Source organism: Lagopus muta, chromosome 1, assembly GCF_023343835.1.
Source record: "Lagopus muta isolate bLagMut1 chromosome 1, bLagMut1 primary, whole genome shotgun sequence".
Lineage (NCBI taxonomy): Eukaryota > Metazoa > Chordata > Aves > Galliformes > Phasianidae > Lagopus > Lagopus muta.
Genome location: NC_064433.1, coordinates 39,736,809 through 39,764,299, shown reverse-complemented (window position 1 = coordinate 39,764,299; position 27,491 = coordinate 39,736,809). Strand labels below are relative to the sequence as shown.

Below are 27,491 nucleotides of genomic sequence, written 5' to 3'. Positions count from 1 at the left end.
AGGTTTAGACTGAATATTAGGCTCCACAGAGAAATTGGTCAAGCACTGGAAGGTGATGCCCAGGGTCACCATCCTTAGAGGTATTTAAGACAGTGATGGGACTTGGTAGTATCAGGTAGACTGTTGTGCTTGATCTTTGGGGTCTTTTTCAAGCTAAATGATTCTATGATCCTATGATTCTATATTGTGTCTTACATACATAAATTTATTATGGCTTTTTTTTTTTTTTTTTTTTTTTTTGCATATACACATGCTTAGACAGACTAATTCAGGTCATAAAATGAGACTTCTTTTTCCTTGCTTAAATTTTAGAGCCATTTTTAACATTGTAGAGTTAACAGAACAATACTAATATTTTAGGCCCATTTGTTTTCTTGCCGTATTTACAATGTCATTACGCTTCACTAAATGCCTAACTGAATGGAAATATATGATTTAAGAAAAAGGTTCATGTATTACAAGATGTTTTAGGTTTTAGGAGGAAGGAAAATGAATGATATCTATTTTGGTTCAACAATAAAAGATCCCTTTGTGCAACAGATCCTACTGACAGCTCTTTAAGAGGTCTCTCACAAAGATACCTCCTATGGGAAGCTAAAAGTATAGTGGAACAATACAAAACATTAGATTAAGTGGAAAGTTTGTTGAGATGGTGGGGTGGTTTTTTGTTTTGTTTGTTTGTTTGTTTTAATTAGGAAGGAAATAACATGTATTGTTGTTTTCTATTACAAATGCTATTACCTGAAACTAGAGTGGCTTAAAAAAAAGAAAGATATGAATAAACAAAATAAAAACTATTCATTCTGTGGATTCTACATTAGTAAACATTTTTCTGTGCGTGTGCATCATTAGAATATAGATTAAACTCATTTCAGTGTTGAAGGTACAGCTCACCAAAGTAATGATGAATGGGATAGCATACGTAGTAGGCTTCACTTCTTCAGGATAGGCTTCATTGTAGGTCGTTTTCTAGTCTGAGGTTGTTGCAAAGAATAGGTAATGAATTTCACTGTGAAATGTGTTTTGAAATATTTAATCTTATGCGTGTTGTTTTCCTTCCACTGCTAAAGGAACATATGCTTTCTAGAGGAAAGTGCCTTCCTATCTCTAGCTATTGAAAAGAAGCTTCCTTTCGTTTGTTGTTTTTTTTGTGTGTCTTTTTTACATTGAAGGTAGCTCACATAGCTTTCTAAGTATGACCTCAGCTAGGTCCCCCACATAGAGATGACACAAGCATGAGGGAATAAACAGTAATTAATGCAAGTAAATGAAATTTTCAATAGACTAAAATACCTAAATAGCATTTTGTACTGTGGTGACTGATGTAATAATAGACACTGCAGAGTTATTGTTAAGAAGCACCAAGTGTTATTCTGATGGAGAATTTTTACCTCAAACTGGTTGAGGAAAGGGTCCACCATTTAGGATATAGTTTGAAAATATGTCCCTGTGCATGTGTGTGACTAACAACAAATAGTAAGTGAAGTGTTCATCCCAAACCAGAATAGATGCAATTCTAGAGCTTCAGTTTTGGTATTTTCTCACCCTGTTGACCCTGTTGTCTCCTATGATAAATTCACATGCTTCTTCGTTTTCTCAGGGAGGCAAACCAAACTATAATAGAAAGCTTCATTAATATTAATTCTAATGGATTCCACTTACCAGAGTACGAAGTACAAAGGAGGTGTTATAATATTAAATACTTTCGTGAGTAGAATAAATATTTTATAAACAAGCAGAAGAATTGCTGCATTATTTATACTGCATAATTCATAAATTTTGTCTCTAAATTTTCATATGACAATAAAATGTATGTATAATGTATGTATAAAATGTATCCTTAGCATACTTAGTTTGAAGGCAAACAATTTCAGAAATAATGCACAGGTTTCATACTTCTTACCTGTATATTTTCATTTCATTTCTCTTCTCTTAAACCTGACCTTTTAAGTACAATGACTCCAGTTGCATTAGAAAATTACCATACTTTAAGGAAATAGCGTTACAGTATTGAAATATCAAGAATCACTCATTTCTAGTTTTCCATACTAGACCAGAAGAGTAAAAATACTGGACCTTAAACCCATAAGTTGCTAGAATTGAAGGCATTTCATTTTATACCTTACATTAATAAACATTTAATTGTGATTATATAATAGAGAAGGGGAAAATATTTAAAACGTAATATGAAAAGTTTTGCTGAAATCACTCAGTGTAGTGTTGGTAAATCAGTGCTGTACAGCAAAGATGAATTAGTTTACAGTATGCAGATGCAGCAGTCAAAAGTGTACAGTAGTCCACCTTTTCACAGAAAAGGACAACGTTATCTGAAATCATCAGATATACAGTGTGCATATATGTATGAAAGTTAAAATGTGCTAAAATGTGTAAGTTTACACATTAATAAACATGCATTTGTTTGAACTATTTTTGAGAGTTGAGTATGTATGAACATTGAAGCTAAAATTAATGAGTATTAAGGTAATGTTAAAGAAAGATGCGTAAAACAGCTAATGAATAAAATTGTTAATGTATGTTTTCTTGTGCTATTTTTTATTTACAAAAATGTCATGATAACATAATGTGGGCTGTGTTTTTTTTTCTTACAAAATTCAGTATCAAAAATGATGTTAAAAATCCACCTAAGCATTGTCTGTGAATTGACCACAAATTTTCTTTGCATGGAAATGTTCTTTTCAAAAGTAGCTACTTCATATGAAGTAAAATTTCTTTTAAAAACCATCAAAAAGCATTATAAAATGCTTTCAATGTTTTAAGGTTCTGAATCTGAAGAAGGGAAATTTGAGACAAGCAAGCTAAGAATTTGCCAGCATAGAATGGGGAGTTTTGCATAAAATTCGAGATTTGATCTTTTTGTTCCCCCTGACAGCATAATTCACTTTTAAAGCACTGGAATTTTAAAGTCATTTTAAATATTAAAAAACTGTTACAAATCAGAATGTGAAGTGCATTAGCAGTATATTTCATAGATAGGTATGTGCCTGTGGCTGATGTTAAAAATACTGAAAATGGGCACATTTTTATTTGCTGCATAAATAAGTTATAATATATAGTCAATATAAAAATTCATTGTAAATTATAGTAGCAATGTCATTCTAAAAACACATCTTGCAGTATGTTGCATTTTTCAAATGTGATTTTTCTTCTATTAGAAATAATTGAACACCAAAATACTGTCCGTTCAGAACTCTGTTAGTTCTGAGTATCAGGTTCTCTGATCTGAATTGGTAAATAGTCACAGAATTAAAGTTGGTCAGTAATTATTTTGAGAGATAATGCAGCTCAGCTATAATGAGGCTGAACATTGTGTGTATTGTTACGTATTCTGTCAATGATGGAAAGAAATTATTAGGAGAGTTAGTCTGTAACTCATTTTTTTTACGTTGGCAGTCAGAATGGATTGAGCCAGATGTCTAAAATGCACTTGTAGAAATTTTTGAATATTTTGGCTGTTCGTTCCCACTAAATTGAGATCTGCAGAAATGTCAGATTGCCTACTAGTAAGGGTTGCTTTTAAAGAAGCATGCTGTATGTTAGGCTCTGCAAAAACACATGAAAAAACTGATGAAAAAGGAAGGAAAATAATGCTTAATGCTAAAAAGGGTCTTTCAGATTTCTAACAACATATAGCTTTTTTTTTCCATAAAGTTTTTCATTGCTGTGGTTATTTGCTGTGATAAACAAGTCTGAGAGACCATGAAAAATGTATCAGTTTCATAAGTATATTCTTCCTTATAATTTATAAACTTTACTTTTTTTAGTGTGTCTATCCATAAAAAGTTTTAATTTGAGTAATTTGGAAGAGAAAATCCTACTTTCCTTCTTTCTTGCAAATCATTTGCTTTATGGAGAACTCATTTTAAAGTTAGCCATGGAGCTGCAATTATTTATCCAAAGTTATCTGACTATTTGGCAATGCTTCAGAGTTCTCTTCTGCAGAACACAGTACAGCACACACAAGTGTCGTAGTGTTTGGTTGTTCTCAGCACCTCATCAGTCAGAAGAGGTAACAATACTTTCAGTTTTACTTTGTGAATGTCAGTTGAGTCACATTTTTGTTCTCTCAGATCAGCTTGCTTGAATGATGGTAATAACATTCATCTTATTAACATGGTATAATTTAAATATACTGTAGCAGTTTTAGAAATTCTGTTCCATTTAGCAGAATCTCTGTTGCCCCCTTTTTCAGATGACGGTTGCTGCTGGTACGAGCATTGAGAATAACATTCAAAGGACCATATCCTGCCCTAATGTATGTTTTACATATTTCGGATTTCTGTGTAATTTAAATGCAAATCCTCCTTTTGTGACTGATAATTTATTGCCCAGAGATGCCTGTCATCTTGAGGTTACTTCATGCTGTATGTTATATATATATTTCAGGGTCATTTAATATTGTACTACAAGTGAGGTCTTAGCCTATCAAAATGCTGAATTGGTGTCATTTTATTCCTGTATGGTTTGATGGCACTGCTAAATAAAGACAATGATAATGCATTCACAGATCCTTCTGAATTTACCTTGCTTCCCTCTCAGCTCAATGCTCTTGTCAGTTGAAATCAGCAGAACAGCAGTAAACAAAATGAGGAAAGCAATGAGAGGCTATATTTATTCCACTTAATCTTGTTCTAAATTGGATTTTAATATGAAGATGTGTAATACTAAATTTGGAAGAAAGGTAATTTCATTTTTCTTGCTTAAACAAATATATCCCATGACTGAATGCAGAAAAGGGGAGTTACTACTGCAGATGAAAGTAAAGCAAGAATCTATTTTGTTAACAGGAGAAGCAATTTATTCACTTGTAGTATAATAGGTCATATATCTTTTTTACTATACCTAGTCAGTAAATTGAAAGTCACTGAACCAAAATTGAGCTTATATACATGAATGGGGAAATGTTAGCTGGAATTTGAGATGTACTGTTGAGAAAAGAATTTGGTTCTGTGTTACAGAGAAACTACTTTCTATCATGTAACGTGTTTAATCGTTTACTTTTCAGCTAAAAATATTTTTTATCAGAGAGCTATCAGAAGTTCTGGATAAACATTCCCATCACTTTTAAAATATAACAAACAATTGAACTATGAGTACAATACAGTTAAAGTTACTAATACCTAAGAAAAAAGGTACTGTGATTCAACATCGGGGGAATGAAGTATGTTCTTGCCAATCTGGAAAATGAAGAAGAAAAAAAAAGTAGAACAACGTTTTTCTCCTGAGATGTTCATGCTCCTAAGGGAACTTCAAGAAATTATTTCTGCTGTAATGAAAGAAAATTATACATTTGAAATCTTGAATCATTGTGGATTTTGTAGATATACCCCTTGAATGGACCAATACTGTAACTTCTTGACTATGATTTGTACTGCTAGAAGGAACATGGTGGTGGTGTGACAGCAGTTGGACAAGGTGATCTTAGCAGTCTTTTCCAACCTTAATGATCCTATGATTCCACATTCACAATTACCTCTAAGCAGAGGAAACGTGTGATTTTATGCATGACTAATCCCCAGTCTTTTCCAGATTTCAAACATTATTTTAACTTTGGCAGGGCAATTTTAGTATTTCAGTCTGCAAATAGAAATATTTATGATGAGAGATAACAGTTCACAAGCATGAAAAAATGCAGAATTTCGGATTTAGTTATAGAATTCTGTACCATTTCTTAAAAAAAATAAATAAAAAACAACAACTTTTTCTGTCTTTCAATTTGTTTTCTTAAAAAAAAAACAAAAACAAGCCCAAAACATTAAGACAGGTTCTAAATAGATATTTTCTTAAAAGAATGGCATGCATGGATTACCGCTTCATTCTTTGGATTATATTCAGTAACACCAAAATAAGCACATAATCCATTAACTGCTGTTTTGAACAAGAATGACCTTGTTCCTGCCTTTAGAAATCAAAAGCTTTTTAAAATTATTTTAGTTTGTTCTCTTTGGACGATGATTTTTTTTTTCTTTTTTGTCCAAAAAAAAAAAAGAAAAAAAGAAAAAAAAAAGTACCAAACAGCACAAGGATGGAGGATAAAATTTAGAATTTATCATTTCTGACTCCATCTCCTGATTTACCTGTCTAAAGTTTAATGTCAAATTTATTGTAGCTATCTCTGCTCTGGAGGCAGTGGAGGTTAGAGTTAGTTATCACCTGTCAGCTCATGAGGATATCAGTCTTTGTCCATGGACTGAAAAGGGCACCCTAAGAACTCATCTTGGCTTAGACACCTTGCTTATACAGGTGATTAAAATCATGTAATACAAACTCTGCTTTCCTAGTTTAAGATGTTGTTTAGAACAAAAATTACCTCACCAGACTGCAGCCTCCTAAAAGCTTCATGTTCAGTTAAACTATGATACAGCTTCTTCTTTCAACGGAGAAAACAAGGTACATGCTGTTAACATGACATGGAGGAATTCTGACTGAGGGGTCTTCTCTTGATTTAGGCAGTAAGTTGAGTGTATAGATTAGACTAGACATTAAAGACCATTCTCACAGCTGAATCTTGGAAAAAAGATATAATTCATGTAACAGTGAAATTGAAATCTTGAAATTCATTGAAAGAATAGGCATAGGCTCCAATATTTTCTTCTGAATTCTCTCCACAAACTGCAAAGAAATACTAAGAGGACTTTAACAAGAAGCTTATTTCCTGTTCTAGATTTCACTAGAACACTAAAAGCAAAATCTTTCATATTTAAAACTATTATTTATTTTCTTCTGTGGAGAAGACCAGTTCAGTCATAAAGGGTGTGAAACAAGCTCTCTCCATTGTCATTTATTTATATCCAAATCATCAGTGGGTGAAGAGGTGTTTTAGATTCTTACAGTATGAATGCATAGAAGCAACCTAATTCGTAACTCTGAAGATTCTTAACAAGAAGATGCAGTATTTGTTCTGCCTCAGACTTTGAAATGATTCTCAATGAAAATTTATTATGCAGGTGAGTTTTTAGGCTTGAATTCCTCAAATTTGTTTCCAGTTGTATCAGATTTTGTAACTTATTTCAAAGCATCCTACTCAGAGACAGAATACAATCCTTACCAACAGCTTCACATCATCCAAATACATAAACTTTCAGTCATCAACCTTGCTGCAAGCTTTGTATTTACCTCTTCACTCAACATCTTGCAGGGAGAACAGGAAGGGAAGGGAGTTATGTTTTACGTGTACTTCTGTTGGCATTAGATCTTCCTAGGACATTGTAGCAACTACAAAAGCACACCCAGCTTCAGTTTTTTTTAAAAACAGCATAACTGAAAATTGTCAAATTGATGGATAACTAAAAAAGTTGTTATTCCTTCCTAAATACTCTGGCTTCTTGGTGATTGGGAACCGTTTATATAGCCCTTCATCACTGAATTAAGGCAGGTTTCGTAGACTTTTTCCACAAGCATGCTTTATGTAATGACTGATTGTTCTTTAGCTAATTAGAAAAAAAAATCATAAGTGTAGCAATTTAATGCACTGTTTCATATATGAGAAAATACATTAATTAAATATTTTTATTATTTCAATTATTCCACTGAATTCCAAACCTGCAATTAACTGTATGAACTGTAACTGGCATTAAGTTTATTAAATGCAAAGTTGAAACTTTGTTTGAATACATGGTAAGTTTTCAGTTACTGGATTACTTATTCTGCAGTGTTTTATGGTTTCTTGTAATTACTGTGAATTGCACAAGTTTATATTTCTGCTGTTCATAAAAGGGATGACAGTGAACCAAATTAATGTCCTCAGTGGAAAACATTCTCACAAGCATACAATTTTCAGTCAGTATACACTGTACTAATTCAGCATTTTAATTACGTGACATTAATACTATACAATTTTCTAAGACTCGGTTATTTAGTCAAATATGCATTTAATTTGACTTTTTCGGCTCTTAATCTCAGAGCTAAAATATACTTTGAGAAGTACTCATCTATAAAGAGAATTTGAGGTGCTAAAGCTGTACATAAAATAGGGAATGTCCTGTTCATGATTCATATATGCTAAAATATTAAATAAAAAAAAAAAGACTATACCCAGTGGATGGTACATTATTTTACTTCATTGAAATACACTGAATAAAATACACTTCACTGAAATAAAACTGAAAATCAAAAATAAACTTCTATATATTCAAACTTTAGAACTCAGAAATTATCATGTGCTATGGTGTGTGCTGAGAGTGCTAGCAGAGTACCAAGACACTTTCCACCATCTATCAGTGTTCCTGGTCAACTGGAGTGGTTTCAGGGGATTGGAGGCTTGCCAATGTGACTCCCATCTACATGAAGGATCATAAGGAGGATTTAGGGAATTATAGGCATGTCAGTTTGACCTTGGTGGCATGGAAAGTTATGGACCAGATTATCTTGAGATCATAGAGTAGATGCAGGACAACTGGGGGATCAGGCCCTGCTGGTCCTGCTTGACCAACATGTTCTCCTCCTAGGACCTGCCTGGTGAATGAGGAAAGGGCTGTTGACGTAGTCTGTGTAGACTTTAGCAAAACCTTTGACACTGTTTTCCACAGTATTCTCGTGGAGAAATTGGCAGCCTGTGGTTTGGACAGGTAACCTCTTTGCTGGGTAAATAACTGGCTGTAGGGCCAAGCCCAGAGCGTGGTGGTGAATGGAGTTAAATCCAGCTGGCAACCAATCAAAGTGCTGTTCTGCAGGGGTTAGTATTGGGGCCTGTCCTTTTTAATATCTACATTGATGACCTGGACAAGGGGATAGAGTGCCCCCTCAGTAAGTTTGCAGATGACATCAAGCTAGAAGGAAGTCTTGATCTGCCTGGGTATAGGGAGGCCCTTAAGAAGGATCTGGGTCTAGATTAATGAGCCAAGACCAATGGAACGAAGTTCAACATGACCAAGTGCTGTATCCTGCCCTTTAGTTACAAAAATCCCAGGCAACATTACAGGCTTGGGGCAGAGTAGCTGGAAGACTGTATAGAAGAAATGAACTTGGAGGCATTGGTCAGCATTCAGCTAAACATGAGCCAGCAGTGTATTTAGATGGCCAGGGAGGCCAGTGGCATCCTGGCCCCTGTACTCAGCTCTGGTGAGACTGCACCTTGTCTTTTTCAGCCCCTCACTACAAGAAAGACATCAAGACCCTGGGGCATGTCCAGAGCCTGTCCAGAGCCAGGCAATGAAGCTGATGAGGAGTCTAGAGCACAGGTGTCATTAGGAACAGCTGAAGGAACTGGGATTGTTTAGTCTGGACCAGAGGACGCTCAGGGGAGACCTTATTGCTCTCTACAAGAAATGAGGTTGTGGTGAAGTGGGGATCAGCCTCTTCTCCTGTGATAGGACTAGAGAAAATAGCCTCAAGTTGCATCAGGGGAGGTTCAGGTTGGATATTAAGAAAAATTTCTCCTTTGAAAGAGTGGTCAGGCAGTGGAATGGGCTGCCCAGGGAGGTGATTGAGTCACCATCCCTAGAGGTGTTAAAAAAACATTTAGAACTAAGGGATGTGGTTTAGTGGAGAAATAGCAGTGGAGGTGGACAGTTGGACTGAATGATCTTGGAGGTCTTTTCCAACCTTGGCAATTCTATGATGAATTTCAAGGTGTAATTTTCTGGTCAGTTTCCCACAATGAAAAGTATAATTTGCATGCTGTTTCTCTGTGGTTTACACCTTCACAGTCTTCATAATAGACCTCAATTTCCTTTTATTCCTACATAAACTTTCTGTTTTCTTTTTCTCATTATTATAAATTTTCTTACCTGAGAGAAAATGAGTGAAGAAAATGATGTTATAGACAACGGTAATTTGACAGTTTATTACCTTCTCTTGTTCTTTTAGGGGGGCAATAAGAGATGCTTAACTGTTGTTTGCTGTCTTTCTTTCTTGCAAAATATTGCAAACCTTGACCATATCTGTATATAAGTGCTATTTTTATATATTTTCTGTTGAACAGCCTATTCTTTTGATGTATGTTTCAGAAAATGAACTCTTTCTTAATAAGAAGTAATATCTGTAGTTGGTATCCTTAGAGTTCACATGAGTTCTAATATGCCTCAGTGGAAGTTAGTTGTGGATATATAGTCATTTAAAATGAATAGTCTGTCATAGTTTTTATCTCTGTCATTACTTGGTCTAGAAACCACTTAAGCTAATGGTCAATATAAAATCAGGACACTTTGTATTGAGACCCACTTGCTGCAGTTGTGTGATCTGGAGCTTCTGCAAAATAGGTTTATTAATACTTGTATTTTCTTCATTCAAGACAGCAACTTAAATGTGAGGGTTTTTTTTTAAATAAAAATGTGCTTTATATAATGAATTAGATTTTTTTCATTACGTATATTTGAAAACAAAGCAAATTATTAATTTTTAAAAAATGCAAAGCATTTTTCTGTTACTGTTTCCATGTAAAAGCAACATCTGGTCTGTCAGGAATTTTGACATAGCAAGTTTGATGCCAGCATGTGTGTGCTTCAAGCTGCTTTCTTTGGGCAGATGCTTTTATTAGTTACATAGTTTAATGTGTGTAAAATTTTTATACAAAATGATTACCTTTTAGGTCTTGACAAGATAAATGGCATACACTGAGATATTTTATACAGAAGTTCTGTAGAAATACATCAATTTGCCTGTGTTTTATCCAGTTTTATCCAGCATGTTTTAAAAGCACTGTTTTTATTCATTCTCAGTTCTTCACACTGCTTTGAAAGTATTTGGGGAAGGTTACAATGAGGTGCAGAGAAACGACAGAAAACACTGATAAAACGCAGAAAACTTAAAATTTCCTAAAAGAGAATGAAACTATTTCCTATGCTTTCTTGGTAGTTTTTCTTCTACCAAAGACTGAGAGGAAAAGATAATCCCAAACTACTAGATAAAAGAACAAAAAGTCAGAAGCCTAAGGATAATTACAAATCCCCAACCTTTACCAGGGAACTGTGAAAGCACCTTGACATTTCAGGTCAGCTCCTTCAGCTTTCTTTCAGCCTTCAGAGGACTTGAGGATTTCCCTAATAGTGATCTACCTCTTGAAGATACAAACATGGTTTATGTGATTCACAGAGGAATGTTTACTGGTCTGACAAATCCATGTAGCAGACCCTGTAAGCACTCAGATGTGTTTCTTTGCTGCTGGGGAAAAAAAAAGAAAACAAGTGGGTTTCTATTTTCTAGTGTTTATTCAGACTCTGTAGTTCAGTCTTTAGGAATTACTTCACAAATAAATCTGCAAGCAAGAAAGCAAATCCAGTTAGTTTTCATTCAGCCAATCAGCATATTTTTATCACAATGCTAATCTGGCTGTCATCTCTCATTTCCTTGCCATAGGACCAGCGAATTGCACCGTGTAGATCTCATGTCAGGCAGTTACATGGTAGATCTGCCATCTGTCCAGCTCGGTCAAGTATCACAGAATCACAGAATCACAGAATGGCCAGGGTTGGAAGGGACCTCAAGGATCATGAATCTCCAACCTCTCTGCCACAGGCAGGGCCACCAACCTCCACATTCAATACTAGACCAGGCTGCCCAGAGCCCAATCCAATGTGGCCTTGAACACCTCCGGGGATGGGGCATCCACAACCTCTCTGGGAAGCCTGTTCCAGAACCTCACCACTCTCTCTGTAAAGAACTTCCCCCTGACATCCAACCTAAATCTTCCCTCCCTCAACTAAAAACCATTTCCCCTTATCCTGCAGTTATCAACCTTTTCAAAGAGTTGATTTCCCTCCTGTTTGTAGGCTCCCTTTAGGTACTGAAGGCTGCAATGAGGTCACCCCGCTGCCTTCTTTTCTCCAGGCTGAACAAGCCCAGCTCCCTCAGACTGTCTTCATAGGGGCGGTGCTCCAGTCCCCTGATCATCTTTGTGGCCCTCTTCTGGACAGTATGTTAAATCCTAAGGTGTAAAGAGAAAGCAGCAGTGCACTAGAAATCTGGAAATGTATCACTGCCATATGTATGTGTTAGCAGTGGCAGCTGTTTCTCACTCTTAATGTTTCCTCCCATTTTCCTCCTATGCGATCTGTCTGGTGGTTCTTGGTTGGTTGGTTTCCATTTCTCAAATACACTTTACTAACAGCACTGCAATCAGAACTGCTAGTCCCAGACATACCCTGCTGTGGCTCTGTATTCACTTACGCACCATCTTGAGTCAAAGTGAAGGTTTCATTCAAGCATCCTTACATTCCTAGTATTTTTATTGGTTCTAGCATAAAAGATGCCAAACAAGAGCAGCAAAGGTCAAAACTGTCCCTTTGACCAAACTCATCAAAAAGTGTCTAGTGTGCTTCTTTGCAAATTGAAGCCTAAATGGATTTAGAAAATCCTTTAAAATTTGTAATTCTCTGCCTTTGCCACATGGCTGTCATGTACTGTGATTTTGTCAGCATTACAGTGTGAAGTTTTGTTTAATCTATTCAAGGCATAGATAATTGCCACTCCCAGTGATCAGTGGAAGTCTGGTAAAAAGCTCGCTGTCAATTGAGGCTGAGATTTGAATTACTTGGTATATATAGCATCTTCTTAGTCATAAGCTTTTCTATTTGTTTGTCTTAAAGTGTGTACATGTGCTGATATTTCAATTAAACATCTTCAGCTCTAATTTCTATAAAAAAAAGAATTAACTCTGGTTACTTCTAATTTGATTAGTGCATCAAATCACAGGTTTCCTTTCCTGCAGCCAGTAACATCATTATATTTTGCTTTGATATTGTATAAATTTTTATGACTATTAAGGATGTTGACTGACTCCTGGAAGTTTAAATAGTCAGTTGTTGTGAAAAGGATGTTATTCAACATTTACAGTACTTCTAATTCCCCTAAAAGATGCAATCTTTTAGAATTGCAGGCTATGACAATAAACAATAATTTCTTAGAGCATTGGTATTAGTGATGTTCATACTACTCAGTTTTAATATTGATGTTCAGCATTTCAGTAGTGCTATCCTGGTCCTAAACCTTCACGGTGTCAAATCATACATTAATGTGGTGAAGTGTATGAACACAAGGGCTATCTCACAATAGTGCTTCAGGTGTTTGGTGGGTCACAGTGTCACCTTGCGGCTCTTGTCTTCTGCTTGCAGCTGTGATCAGAGCACATTCCTCTTCCCACCTGCCTTGTGTACCAACTTGTTCCTCTTCCCAGTAACACTGGCTGCAGATGAAAACCATTCTGATTTATGTGAGGGTGTACCTGTGATAATTTAACCCAGCAACTGGAAAAAGTATCTTTTCCCCAGCATAGACATTGCTGAGATGAATATGTGCCATGGAAATCTTTTTTTTTGAATAGAATCAATTTCTAATACCATTTAGAAATGGTTGCTAAAAATGTGGCTATAATCAGAAGATTGTAGAAAGCGTTGTTATATATGTGACAGATAAGCAGACAAATCAGCCCCATTAACAAGTTAAAACATTGTTCTTTCAATCTATATCCCATAATACAAAACTTCTTTCATTTAGGTGGGCAGTAGGTGCTAGTATTGTAATTGCTAGCTCTAGCAATAACAGTAGTTTGGAGTTTGAGAGTAACATACATGTTTTGAGGATAACATAACCCCCACAGATGTTCAGAAACTCCACTCTTAACACTTGCTTCCATGCTTACTGTTGGAGTTATGCATAGAATTAAAATTAAAATCATTGTAAATTCTAAAAAATAAATATCATTTGCCATGATACAGCCAGATTAGATCTAGTACATCAGCACAGCTAAAAATTAACGTTTATCAGTGCTGGAATGTAATTTGTTGTTGAGGTCTCCTAGCCTCTCTTGATTTTGAAGCACAGCTATTGCTTAATAAGCCTGGAAGTCTTTCTCTCCCTTGCTGCTGTGGTGCCTTGATGGAACCAAGGGGAGGCAGAGGAGAAAGATATGTAATTTAAAGCAGAAAAATCCTGGGCTGGAAAGAAATAAAGATGAGACTGAAATGGGCAGCCTAAGACTGGAAGAGGAAAGAAAATAAGAATGGAGCATTTAAATGCGGAGTCTGGAAGCAGGCAGAGGACCACAGACGCCAGTGGGAGCAGAAGCTGGCGGCTGTGAGAGACTTAGAAAAACAGACTGATGAGAAGTAGAGTGGAGAAGTAAGATTTTAGTGACACGACACCCTCAGCTGAAAAAGAGCATGGAAATGAAAACTTTTGGTTGAAATGTGTCAGTTTACATAGAAAAGATTTTTCATGTCTAGAGGCTTAATCAGAGTGGAAGCACAACAGATGTGCCCCCCCCTCAGAGGGTATCCTGACTTCAGATGGAAGCAACCACAGACAATGGTATGACAGTGTCTTATATGCATCAAACACTTTGTAGACAGCCATAATCCTGGTATTAGCACCTAAATGACACTCCTGCACTCTTCTAAGAGAATGTTGCTGTAAATCTGCATATAAACATCTACATTACATTGCAAGCAGCTAGATTGAAATTTTGTTGTGATTGTTTCCTCCGTTAATAGGTTTGGTTTATTAAACTGCTAGCAGTAGTATTCATCTTCTAAGACAAAACAAACATGCCCTGAGAAATAAAAGAAATTATTTTAAAGGTCAATATTACTTAAGTACTTTCATGCTTTCAGCAGATTGGAGCTAACTGGGAAGTATGCTGATATTGCATGTGACCAGAGATCAGAGGAAAAAACTTACAGCAAAGACCAAGGAAGTCATTGATGCATAAATACTTTATACAGTAATGATTAAATATACGTATAGTAAGAAAAGATTAAACATTATTTCAATTTCCCTAAGGAGCTGCCAAGAAAAGAAATCTATACCATGAGAAGTGTAAGTTGTATATTTCAAATACAGCATATTTATTTGCTTTATCTCCATGATGACACATCATTAAAATAAATTTGGGGAAGTGCTCCAATAATATTATGTTTGCATTCTAATGCTGCTGCAGTGTGAAGTAGTTTATGTTTACAAGATAGAAATGGGAATATGATCTGCAGAGGTTCAGTTTTACCTGACCTTTGTATTGCCCCATTACTTTTTCATTCATACTTACTAATCCTGTAAAAGGTTACCTGGGTAGTGATATAGCAAATCCTCAAACGGTTTTCTTCATTTGTTACATTTTAATCTAGGTGAAGAAAAGGAACACAAAAGAATTTTAAAAGAGCTTGTCATCCATTAGTTATTTGTTGTCTGACCTTCACTATGTACAGTCATTTGCATGTAAAATGTGCTTTTTTATCTATATGTGTCCATTCTTTGTATTATACATCATACAGACCCAGTGATACCAAATTATTAGCATCACCTTGCTTCTTATTCTTTTATCTTCAGTTTTACACACTAAAAGACATAATAGACATAATTATACAGTAATGCATAATAATAGGGTAAGAGAGAAGTGTGAAGAGATGGATGATTTGAAATAAGGAAAATATTTAAAAATTAAACCAAAAGGACAAAGAAGAAACATTATTTATAGACAAATGAGCAGAAAAGAACCTCATGAACATAATTCTAGAATGGCCTCTTGTAGTCTGCTAGATGCATACAACAGTAGTATATTCTTCCAAAGACAAATAATGAACAAATTTTGCTTATATTTTGATGCTTATTTGATTTTGATGCATATTTTCTGACTTTTTGGGATTTAGTATTCTTATACTTGGACAAACAAACTCTTTAAGTTTCTAGTAAGATTTAAACAGATAGAAAAAGAAAACTTTTCAAATCTTAGTTTACGGTAGATTAAGCAGCAGACTTCCCAAAATTAGTCTGATTCTGTCTAACTTTCCATTGTGAGCATAATATGAATGCAGTTACGAAGTGTAAACGAAGTGAGAAGGAATGATAAATGATACATAAAGCATTTTTAAAATGCTTATTTTAAAAATAAATGTGAACATTATTTTATTTTAGCATTCTGAGTTATTCAGTTTCTAGGTTTATAAACTTATGAGGACATGCAGAAACTGGTTACTCCCTGAGTACACTGTGAGGGTGTCTCATCAGTGTGCCTCTGGAGTGTTCCTGTTTGATTTTAGCTGATGAAGCAGGCAAAATCTGTGTATGAAAATTAAATTGTTGGTATTTGTTATGAATAAAACAAGAGTTCTCCTGTCTTCTATATGGACAAATCCTCCAGATGAAGATTAAAAACTGCTAACAAAATTCAATTAATTGCATCATGACTTATGGAATTAACTAGCATTGTATTTGAGGAATAGACAATAGATTCGCTGCTCTAACGCAGTGGCTGCACTAGAAAATTGAAAAAGAATCAGCTGAGAATACTGTGAAGCACATTCAGATATGAGACATATGCTAAGTAAATGGTTTTCTCTGTTAAGTTCTTGATGTCTTGACATGAGCTCATTCTGGGCCCCCTGAAAGACATAATCCTTACAGGGGAGCGGAAGAGCAACAGTCTGTTTGAGAGTAGATTACAAGGATACAATCAGAACTCATTTCCACTTTACAATATTATCAAAGGTATAAAAATAGCTTGTGTGGAAAAAGGATTTACTCGTTTCAAAACTGACAGAAGTACATCTTAAGATGGTCTAACATTTGTGAATTAAAGAAGTACTTTACCATTGACTTCAGTATATTTTGCTCAGTTTCATCAGGTGAAAACCTGGCACTTTGTCTCTTTGATCTACTACTTTTGCTAGAGCAATATAATTTGAAATTTACTGAAATATTATTAGCCCAAGCTTACACTCGAAAGTCTGATTTTTCTTGCTGTCACACAAAAAGAGTTTAATATTTCCACCTAGTTTCAGAAAGTTTTAGTTTTTTCTTTTTCAGGCAAGTATTATTAATGAATCTTTGTTAGGAACCACTACTGTACTTCTTTTAGTTATCTAAACTTTGTAATACTTTTTTTGTTGTTGTTGTTCCATAAACAGTTTATTTGATCTTTCTATTTAAAGAAAATAGATACTGAACTAACCATTTTTTGAACTAAATTGGTTTTAAAATATTGGATAAGAATCAATACTTATCTTGAGGATGAATCAATTATGATTGATAGCTATACCCTTAAGCACTGTCTTTGAAAATATGCAGTTTCTCAAGATGTATTATTTATTATTAGATAAAGTTAATCAGTATGTGATTTACCTGCCTGGCTATTTAAAACAATATTATTTGTCATAAATGACATGACTGCAGCTGTAAGTTTGCCTCTAAATCTAACTCTAGGGTATGCTGTCCCTGGAATAATAGAAAACTGATAGTCTTCCTTTATTTTGATTTTCTAATGCATTTACACTTCTTTCAACACTTCCAGTTTTGTTGCTGTGCCACAGATGGCAGCAGAGGGGCAGTCTGATAAAATTGTGTCTGACATGGGAGTGCATGTGAAGCCAAGGTGTATTTGAATTCCTCTGTGCGCTTTTTGGTATCCAAAAATGTTCAGCAAGCATCAGTGACCATCAGTAGGATGGAGAAATTTAGTGACACACCTTTGCTTCATATGTACTTCCACATCAGATGCCACTTTCTCAAAGTGCCTCTCTGCTGACACCTGTCTTGCAGCAACAAGATGAAATGGAATGTTTGTGGGAAAGTTCAACCCCTACTGCCATGCCACAAACATCCACCACTGAGGTTGTGGGCCAACACAGTAAAATAGGAGGCATAGTTGTCAGAGCAGCAGCAGTAATTCCCTTCAGTCTCAGATATTATTCAGATTTCTGACATTATTTTGTTTGCTTTCTACTTACAATTTAATACAATTTTCATAGGTAGCAAATTTTGCTATTAAAAAGTTTGCTGTTAATCAGGAAAAGGAGGAATATTTTTCCTTTGTTTACATTTATGATGTTGTTTCTACACAAAGATGAGAAAAAATAGAAACGAGAGCTGTAACTGAAAAGTGAGCTGATGTTAAAAGGTAATATGGCCTGTGCTGCTCACCCAAGACTCTCTAAAGGAAGAGACAGCAATAAAAGCATGGAGGGTGAGCATACTCAATACAGACCCATCTACCATATGAAAGTGTATAATTCAGTTCTTCTGAATTGCTGCCTGTTTGTCAGCCCACATGTCAGTGATGTCTGTCTTTTCTCTGTTGATTTATCAGGAAAATGATTATGCAGTATGTAGCTGAGACCAATTATCTGTCACCTTGTCACATTACCTCTGACTTGTCCCTGGCAATTTACAGCTTCCTATTTTATTCTTAGGCAGTAAGTTCCTTCAGAGATAAACCATATTTTTCTTTCCTTTTATGCCATGCAGTATAATGAAATATGAAATATTAAGCCTTAAAGTATAGTATATATATATATATATATATATATATATATATATATATATATATATATATATAGTATATATAGGTATAGTTTCTAGGCATACTGATAGAAATTAATAAAAACTACTTAATGTGAAATAAATGTGCTGTGTGTATGGCATTTTAGGCATAAGGACTGAATGTGAAGTTTCTAACTTGGGTTAGTCAGAGATGACGACCCGTGTATTTGAACTTAATGTGAAAGTGTTTCTATGCATTACACTGCTGAAGGCAAAATTTCCAAAGCTGTGAAGGGAAGATGTGTTTGTTTTTTAACATTTTCAGAAGACATAAAAGCTTCAGTTCTATTTGTCAAACTGTGAAATTTTAGATCTTGTTCCTTCAAATAAAGTTTACTGGTTTAGACTTTGTAAGTCTGATTGACTTTTGAGAGTGGCATCAAGTCAAACTTGTAAATCAGGATAGAGGAATCCCAACAAGATAGACTACTCCATCCTTTGATTTAGGTTATCAAGATGCAGACAGCTTTTTTGAATTAAGAGTTCCCAAAATATTAAGGCTTTATGAGATCTACTTTGGCCAGATTTACTACTGTGAGAGACTAACTTTCAGACCTGGTTAGCCTCACCACTTCAACAGATCTGATGGAGAGCACAGCTAATGAGGTACATTGTGATCTGGGCCCCTGCATGAATTCTTTTTGTGACTGGAAATAATGCAGTAGGTGCTAGAGGCATTGCTGCTGCCTGGCACTTTTAAGCCACAGGGAATCATTTATAGCATTACTGCTACCATAGAAACCTATTTCAACTCAACAAAAATTCAATTCATTGAAAAAGCTTTTGAGACTGAGTCATTCATATGTTGTTACTCCAAAGAGGTTTGACAATGCAGCTGAAACTTTTGGAAACATTTTACAGTCTCTCAGAATAGTAGTTTTATTCATATGGTTTGAAACTCTGACTGTATCCATAATGTAGTTATGTGGCTTGTCATTTTAGTAGCCTGAACATAAATTAACATTTTCCACCAATGCCTGCGTAATGTCTTCAGTTTCTAAAGAAGTGAAGAAATCTGTGAAAGCTATTGAATTTCTACTGCTGAGCTCTCAGGCTTTCAGAGCCCAATACTATCTGACCATGTTCATGGTATTCCACACAGGGAGAGTTTAATGGCTAAAATCAAATTCACTTATTTGAAGATGTTTAACAGTACATGGGATTTTGATTTAGAAAAGTGATCTAGCAATATACTGAAATCATAGGACAAGCACAATATAGCAATTGCAATGTACAGTTGAAATGTGATTCCTGCTGCCAGTTTCTGTGTTCATCATCGTGACTCTGAATGTCTCTGGTCAGCAGGAAGGAATACATAAACAGGCAGAAGCTAGCTCAAGATCTTTACTCTCTTCAAAGTTCATTTTGATGGTTGTTTTATTTCTATGCTCTTATAGCTACATACACACTTCCCTCATGCTGATCTGGCTGACAGGCAAGGGAGGATAATGCTTTCTATTGATTATTTTAGGAAAGGCCATTTACAGAAAAGAACAGAAACTGTAGGGATAGATGCTGGGAGTCCCCAGGCATTGCACAGTGCACAGAACCCTCTCAACCTTCAAGCCTTGCGGATGTACTCAGCAGGAATTCTGGAATTAACCAGGCTGAGCCAGCACCCCAGGATAAGCAGTGAGGGCCATGTAGTTACACATTGCCTGGTTATGTCCATTGATCACTCAGAGCCAACAGGGTCAGAGGCTCCCAGGTCCGGTTGGGGTCTTTGCTGCGGGGCAGTGAAAGTGGAGTTTGGGAAGCTGGTGGAGCCCAGGTATCTTCTTAAATCTCCTGTTCTGGGAGCTCTTGGGTAGACACTCTCAGCAGTGCCATCACAAGATGGAAGGGGAGATGGGCCCTGTTGCCAAATTCCTCCCATAACATTTGTCTGTGGGCTGACAGTTCCAGTCTGAGCTCCTGGCTGTGGAGAGAGGCCAGATCAGGCCCTTGGGAGGTGTAGGCAGCCATCTTATCCCCCATAGCATCACAGAGAAAGCAGCATACTGAAGGGACCAGGGAAGCCCTTTGTGGAAAAGAGGACAAAAGAGCCTAAAGTTCCCAGAAAGGCAGCTGCAGCATGGTCTAGTTGAGCCAGATGCAGCTCGTGTCCCTGATTTTGTGTCCTGCTCCACTCCTGATGCCTGGCTGAAATCTCCTGGCCAGAGCAAGGGCAGGAGTTGGGAGCAGTCAGCATGGGCTGCCCACCTCTAACTTAAACTTTCCCACTGGGCTACCTTTCCTGGCAAAATGCTGGCACTAGGAGCAGAACAGAGAGGAGGTCTGCCGCTCTGCTGGCAACACCAGGCATTCTCTGTCTCTTGGGGCATGGTGCTGAGGGATGACAGGAGCCTTTGTTGCCTGACTGCCAGTCATTGCCTAGACATCTCCTCAGAAAGGTGGAGAAGGCTATGAAATGATCTTTGCCCAGCAGGAAAGGGCCAGGTAGTACTGGTCAAGCCAGTAGTGTGCCCAGGATGCCAAGAATACCAATGGCATTCTGGCCTGTGAAAGAAATGGGGTGGCCAGTAGGACTAGGGAAGCTGATGGAACTGGTGCTGAGTTGCCTGGAAGAGACTGAGACCTCATCACTCTCTACATCTGCCTGAAAGGAGGTTGTAGTGAGGACATCTTTTCTCAGATCACAAGTGATAGGACACAAAGAAATGGCCTCAAGTTTCCTGTATAAGGTGGGATTTAGATTGGATCGGAGGAATAATTTTTTCATGGAGAAGCTGGTCAAGCTCTGGAGGGGGCTACTTAGGGAAGTGATAGAGTTGTCATTACTGGAGATAATTTAAAAGATGTGTGCTAAGACACTTAGGGACATGATTTATTCTTAGCCTTGATAGTGTTAAGTGCTTGTAGTTGATGATCTTGAAGATTTTTTCCAACAAAAATGATTCTATAATTCTGTGATTCTGTGCCTGAAGAACTAAACAAAAAGAAGTGGACAAACTGCTTAGGCTCTGAGCAATATCAGCCTCTGGGTCATCTATCCAGTAGGCAGTTCAGAAGTTTATAGCTAATTTGACATTATTTTGATGTAATTTTTGATTTTCTTATTTATCTATTGACTGCAGTCACCAGAGTCCTTCAGAGCTCTAGAGCTGCTTCTCATAGCCCATGAGTATGCTATGATTGAAGACATAATTTATAAATTATCTCCATTCATGAACACAGCATGTGAATGAACACCAGTGAAAATGTTAATTAATTGAAACTTATTATTTAGTGTCCCATTTTTCATTAATGAAGAGGACTAAATTATTTTTTCTGACTCAAAATCAATAAAGGCTTTTAAGATAGTATTTATTTTTGCAATCATAATCATATTTTATAAACTACAGGACTTTATCAGCTTCTCTCTTCAGAGAGAAAAAAAGGTATTTACTCCTTTTTCAGAGTTGAAATGCTGCTATATGTTTTGCATCAATTATTCTATATTCTTATAAAAAAGATTTCGAGGCTTTAGTAATAGGTGACAGCATAGGGATGACATTGCTAATGTCGAAAGTTAACATAATATCAAGATGTTTTATTAGTGAGGAACAGAGGCTAGTGGTAACTTGGTAATTTCTGATATAAAATATACCATTCCTTAGTTTGGTGTTCTGTACGTCTGTACATTGTATGTTTTTCCTCAGGACAATATATCTGTCAATAAGTAACAACTCATAATACTTCTTCATGAAGAACATCTGCAACCAATTACCTTGTTTTCTCTATTGAAGTTTTAAAAGCCTGTCATAGTAATATAGACCAAATGAAAATTCATTGTTAGTAACTTTTTTACCTTGTGTACGGTGTAAAGCAAAGTTTGAATAAATTTTAATGTTACTCTCAATGTGTGTAAAAAAAGTAAATGTTCCATTACAGATTGCTGGAAAGAGCAAAATTGGAATTCCTTCCTAAGGTAAATATGTGTACTTTTTGGATATTAAATGCCTCTTTGGACCAACCGTAGAGCTAGTAAATCAGTATAAGATTTAATGTAGTGATTGATAAAACATTACTAAAAAACAAACACGTTGTGTCTTACATTTCTTATCAAATAAAAAGATTAATGAAATGTATGGCTTAAATTAACTCCAGTAGAGACACCAAGAGTTATGTGTAAATGCAGTTCCATCATAAAAGTAAATATGTACTGTAGTCATCTAAATTAAAGGATTAAGTAATAGAATTTGCATGAGTGAAACGATATATATTAATTGTCATGAACTCAAAAACAGAAATAGAAAAAGCTCACAATTTGGACTTCCTGATATTCATCCTTACTGGCCAATTGCCTTGTTATCTCCTGCAAGAGTCAAACTGCCTCGTACTGCTCCACTTGGATACTAGCACTTGTAAGAGTAGGGTAATAACTACTACTCGATAATTCCTAGAATTTAGTGGTGATTGCTACCAGCAATACCAACTGTAAAGTGGTCCATGATATCTAAAACAGGGATTTTTTTCACTTCTTTCAAATAAGCTTAGACTAGGACCAGCCTGAGCAGGAACAGACGAGGGCACTAGGGTTCATTCAATTCACTTAATAGAAGCCCTGTTTAGAAATATAAAGATTCTATGTTAGGCTTTGTCCAGCCCAAAAGCATGTTGGTTCAGTCACTTCCTAAATGTACCATCTTCTATGTTTATCTGCAATGATCAGCTTGAATACAGTTTTTTCTAACATACAACACAAATGAGGTGAGATAAAATTCACATTGAAAATCTGACATAATGAAGAATCTCCTAGACTTGCAAGAGGATGGCTGCATCTGTTTGTGAAAGGAAAAGGTCAAATATAGTTTACGTAAAGAGATCTGTTGATTCATGAGGTCATTTACTAGACTTGATTCTCATTTTTCTTTGACAATTCTTTTGTGTGATGAAAAAATAAGAATTTGAATTTTTTTTAACTTAAAGAGTTATTTGTTAAACTTTAATATTCAGAAGTTTTTTGGAGTGCTATTCAAAATAACAGAATTAAGCAAGTATATGTTTTCTCCTTCCTCCTTTCTTATATACATTTCTTCCTCTGTGAGCAACTTTGTGAAGAAATGGGAGACAGTGGAAAATGTCCAAAACATCAAATACTTGTGACTTGATTTTATAAAGTGACATTTAAAAAAAAATTAAGTACACTTAAAATACAAAATGATTGTATCTCATTTAACGCACTGTGAAAAGGGAAGAGTACAATTTTGCTGTAAAAGGAAGGATGTGCTCTTAATCAGAATAGCAGACTTGCTGACCTATTATTAATAGCTGAATTAGTGATCAGGGATAAGATTTACCCAGAGAAAATGCTGAGGGTGAAGGGAAGGAGACAAGTGTCATAGAAGTGTATGTTCCTTAAAATGAGGGAGAAGTAAAGGTCACTCTGTGTTTTGTCATGTTTGCCTGAAAGAAAACAAGATCCTTTGCCTAGAAAGAAGTCAAAACTAAGAAAGTTGAGTTTAAACTGTGCATCAGACATACTAAAAATCGACCAGACTTGTAAGCTGGATTTGGCAATAAAATAAGATTACTTACCAACATTATAAGAAAAGGGCTGTTCTGTTTACTGGTAAATGTGTGTTGCATCTTACAGTCACCCTTTATATATTCCCTCTGTCAGGACTTATTTTAGGTTATTTCTTAAGGCCATGTACTGACCTCAATCTGCCTTCTAATTGAGAGTTGTATGTATGTGTTTATACGCAGAAGCCACAGTACAGTCTGTAAAGTACTTCAACAACTTGCATGTTAGATTTCCTTTTTTTTTTATTATTTTGTGTTTATTTCAATTTTGGAAAAAAAAAAAAAAAAAAAAAGGATTATAAGCATAAAATTAAACTGTTGGCAATGGGTAGTCTTGTAATTAAAACAGAAATTTATTATTTCTTTATGCTATTTGTCTGGAGCCATTTCACATATTTAATATTTCAATATCTGGAAAAATATTCTTTTCATCAGATGGAATAAAGTTAATCCCATTTTCCTTTGACATCAGTCCCTAAGAAAATTATTTTTTGGTTTGGTCATAGTCTGTACTGAAAATTATTTTATGGTTTGGTCATAGTCTGTCCTTTTGCTCTTTTTCTGTATTGCACAGATTCTGAATTTGTTACTATGGAATAGTAAATTGTCATCAGTTTCAATACAGTATTTAATCATCAAGACTTACTTTTGTAAATAATTTCAATGTTAAAAAGTATAGTAATGTAATATAGTCTGCAGCATAACTATATCAGAACTATATTAAACGAAATGAATATGAATATCTGTGGAACACAGCGTTTATTTTTGAATGGATTTAGCTGATAGTACTCCTATCTCCTTTATAATCTCCTTTATTATACAGCTGATTCATTTCCAAACTTCGGTAGCATGACTTGAAGCAAGATTCACTACAACTCCAATTAACACTTCTGAAAAGCATGTTGATGTAGTATCCTACATGACTAATACTTCTACAGAATATACTATGTGTGGTGGAACATTCTGAAATAGAAGAAATTAAAGCAAATTGCAATCCAGTCTGTATTTCCATTCTATAAAATCTGTAATATACAAGATGTTTAAAGTTACCCATTGTAATATTTACAAATCAGTAATGTTTTACCCCATCCTTCAATAGTTATAACTCAGTAGTTGTTTAATTTGGTTATAGATCCTCTGTGCTTCAGTATTCATATTAGTAGGAAGCAAAGCACATATAAAACAGTTGTCACAATGCTCATGTTGCTAGGGAGATCCACTTTGGCTTCAAAAATCTATAGAAATTCATCTTTCAGTGGCAAGCATGTCCTACAGCAGGAAAATTAGGCAGAATACACCACAAGTCCTGACAGTTGTATGTTCTTCCCATTATCTTTATCTCAAAGTACTGTTGTAAAAGTATTAGTTGAACTAATAGTTAAACAGCTATCATATAAGTTTCTTTTTGGATGACTTAAAATATATGTTAGAATGCAATTGAGCTACTCTTGCTTCTAAATATCATGAAAGTAACAAGATATAGTTATTGAAATTAGATATTTTTTAAAAAGCTAGGTTACATTTACTACAAAGCTAAACCAAAATATACATATGTATTTGAGCTCATTCAATATGTTCAAGGGCCTTAGTGAGACATACATTTATTATAATCCTTTGCTTTCTCTTATTCCTTTCTAGATCTTTGTAGAAGAAAAATATATGTGTTGTTTTTTAGGTAATAAAAGAGATGTGGGATTTTATTTTTCCTTGGAATATCCAATTACTTCTGTTTTAATTTGGGACCAGAGTCATAACAGTAACACAATAGTAGGCCGTCCAAATAGGGGCTGTATTACTATGAGATGGTTTCTTCTACCCAGAAAGAAATAAGTAAGAAGAAATAAGTTTTATAAGTAAATATTTGCAAGAGTTAGTTCAAAATATAATGTAGTTTCAACGGAGTATTTAAAGAAGGAATTATTTCTTGATGGAGAACTATGTAGCAGTTCTCATCCCATTTTCTGTTCAGTAGAAGTGTTGATATTATTTGTTGTTCTAGATGTTAACATTGGCTCTAAACCCCTGAAAAGTTGTTTTTTTTTTTAATTTCTTCCAAGAAGCACTGATTGTGTGCTTCTGTGTGGGAAAGTGTCTGCATATTTCAGAATCTCAGACAGTGCCCACAATTCTAAAAAAAATAAATGGAGTGTGAGTTCACAAATCCCCTGTGTTACTGAGTTAATTTTCTCTCTTATGAAACAGCAATCTCCTCTTCTTCATTTTTCTCTGCGAATTAATAGTTTCTCACACTGTCACATTTGATCATACTTTTCACATGCTTGATGTCTTGCAGGCCACTAAATAAATAAACACGCATTAGTAATTCCTGGATAGTTTGAAGCATGTTAGTGGCTAAGACCGGATAACACCTCACCCTCCCCATCTGAACCAGTGGTGTGAGTTAAACAAAGTAATTCAAAGTTTGTATTGGAGATTCACCCATTACATATGACACAGCCAATTCCACATTTCAGAAGACTGACACTAAATCCAAATATTGAAATGTGGCATTCAACCTAATCTAGAATCAAGGGCTGTAATTATGGCTCTTCTACAGTAAAATAAACGGTGACTTTCATCCAGAACTTCTTAGTCTTTTGTATTGCTAATTGCTGTCAACAAGATTGAAATTTCTTTTCTAGTAGGGGTGAAATGACTAAAATACATTGGTATTTTAAAAAACATGGAGAGTTTTGAGCAAGATTTCCAATGAAGGAATAATTAGAAAAGAAAAAAGGTGCAATTTAAGAAAACTGAATTGAATTAAAACATAATAAATGAAAGATTAAAACTCCCAGAGAATTGTCGCAAATCATAATTTCTCTTGTTAAATGACTAACCTCTATATTTTTAGGAAGGTAACTCTGTCTACATAGTTTGAATGCAAAACAGAAATTACAAAGCCTAACCATTCTTTCTCTGTGCAGAGATTAGTTCATTCTTTCATGCTGAAATAAACTGCGTTTCAAAGGCAGTTCCGGAGGAACAGATTATAAGCTGAATACACCCCATCCTGTCTGAATCTGAATTTTCTTTTTCTTATTTTTCTTTCTTTTCCTTTTCCTTTTCCTTTTCCTTTTCCTTTTCCTTTTCCTTTTCCTTTTCCTTTTCCTTTTCCTTTTCCTTTTCCTTTTCCTTTTCCTTTTCCTTTTCTTTTTCTTTTTCCTTTTCTTTTTCCTTTTCTTTTTCTTTTTCCTTTTCATTTTCTTTTTTTGGGAGGTGGGGAGGTTGGGGTGAGGGAAGGTCTTACAAAATTGGTTCACTCTTTCAAGTATGTATGATGAGAGGCTGCATTTTCATTTGAGTTCAACTCTCTCCATACTGGACTGTACTCAAAAGCTGAACGATTAAGTGTTGCAGCTCTGAAGTCTCATTTCTCTAGCATGCCCTCACCTATGAGGATTGTTATATAGGTTTTCTGTGTACTAGTCCATGAAAAAAATGATCCTTGCAAACCCTTTCTGGGAACAATAAGCAGAGAAAGCAGCATTTGTTCAGCCACCCGTAGAGGCAGATATGTAAAGGTAAAGATGCTGTGGCATGCCTCCCTGCACAGCCCTGCTGCCAGCACATCTGGCAGCACTGTCAGTTCGCCTGTCCCTGTGGTACCCCCCTCTCCTGGGCATCCATAAGCCTGTGCTCTCAGCTGCTACGCCAGGGGAAGTCCTTGACTTTCATATTTGTAACGTCAAATTGTCCTTTCAGTGGTCACAAATTTC

At 35.5% G+C, this 27,491-nt stretch overlaps 1 protein-coding gene across 8 annotated transcripts in view; it reads left to right on the top strand.

The window, feature by feature from the left end:
- The window catches only part of PPFIA2 (PTPRF interacting protein alpha 2), a 288,180-nt gene that overhangs the window by 154,352 nt on the left and 106,337 nt on the right, over nucleotides 1–27,491 (top strand). For 4 of the 8 annotated variants that reach the window (XM_048934184.1, XM_048934181.1, XM_048934183.1 and 1 more), the window contains one exon: nucleotides 4,211–4,273. The exons of the other annotated variants lie outside the window; for them this stretch is intronic. In XM_048934184.1, coding sequence (XP_048790141.1) covers nucleotides 4,211–4,273 — 63 coding nt within the window. The remainder of the gene's footprint in view (nucleotides 1–4,210; nucleotides 4,274–27,491) is intronic. 8 annotated transcript variants of the gene reach the window in all.